At 32.6% G+C, this 1,094-nt stretch overlaps 1 protein-coding gene across 1 annotated transcript in view; it reads left to right on the top strand.

Annotated features, from left to right (window-relative positions):
- The window catches only part of SCNN1D (sodium channel epithelial 1 subunit delta), a 30,844-nt gene that overhangs the window by 11,563 nt on the left and 18,187 nt on the right, over positions 1-1,094 (top strand). Inside the window, 2 exon segments of the mRNA XM_015648545.2 lie at positions 842-961; positions 963-1,092. Coding sequence (XP_015504031.1) covers positions 842-961; positions 963-1,092 — 250 coding nt within the window.

The raw sequence follows: 1,094 nt of genomic DNA, 5'->3' as shown, positions 1-1,094 counted from the left end.
GATCTCAGAGGGTTGGGAATGGTCAGGGATGGATCTCAGAGGGTTGGGAATGGTCAGGGATACATCCCAAGAGTTTGGGAAGGGTTAGGGATTCATCCCCCAGGAAGGACAAGGGGCTTCAGCCATCCCCAGCTTATTTCCAGCACACCTGGGTGATCCTAGAGGTTTGAGAATGGGATGCATCCCATAGGATATTAATTATTTCTATTAATATTAATTAACTGTAATAATATTATATCTATATACATATATATAGATATATATAGTTTACATATATATATAACTAGAATGCTTAAATAATAACAGCTATTCATTAATTATAAAAATTGACTTAATAAAAATAAAATTTAATTAAATATGTTTAACTAATTAAGTTAATTAAATTATTTATTATGTATTTATAAAGTTACTATAAAATTATTCATTTATAAATATATATTAATTAAATATAAAATTATTTATTAGAAAGATCAAATTATTGAATATTTAATTAATTAAATTAATATTATTAATTTAAGGATAACAATCAGCAGAATTTCTGCTTATATAATTATATAATTAATATAGTTATTTTAATAATAATTAAGTAGCAGGATTTCTCAAAATTAATTATTATTTGTTAATTATTATAATATTAAATTAATATTATTCAAGTGAGGCGTGCTGAGCTGCAGAATTTTGGGATATTCTCCCACAGCCACCACAGAATAACCTTTCCACAGCTCCTGTGAGGGCACAAAGTGATTAGAAATGTGGATTCCATTGAATTAATTAATTTAATTAGTGGAATTTCTTTACGGAATTTGATTTCACAAATCCACATGAATGCTGTGCCTGGCAGGTTTGAGCTGGTCAGCGAGCACCTGGAGCAGCTGGACCGGATGGCAGCGGAATCCATCACCTTTTTGTATGGCATCAATGCCTCAGCCAGGCTATTCCATGTCAATGCCAGCAAAATCCATGGGAACAACAGGAAAATCCACGGGAACAACGAGAAAACCCGCCACAAAGACAGGAAAATCCATGAGAAGGACAGGAAAATCCGCATCAAAGACAGGAAAATCCGCAGGAGTGACAGGAAAATCCAGGAGAGC

Source organism: Parus major, chromosome 21 (assembly GCF_001522545.3).
Source record: "Parus major isolate Abel chromosome 21, Parus_major1.1, whole genome shotgun sequence".
NCBI lineage: Eukaryota > Metazoa > Chordata > Aves > Passeriformes > Paridae > Parus > Parus major.
The sequence above is the reverse complement of the archived record's forward strand: the minus strand, read 5'-3'. Positions and strand labels throughout refer to the sequence as shown.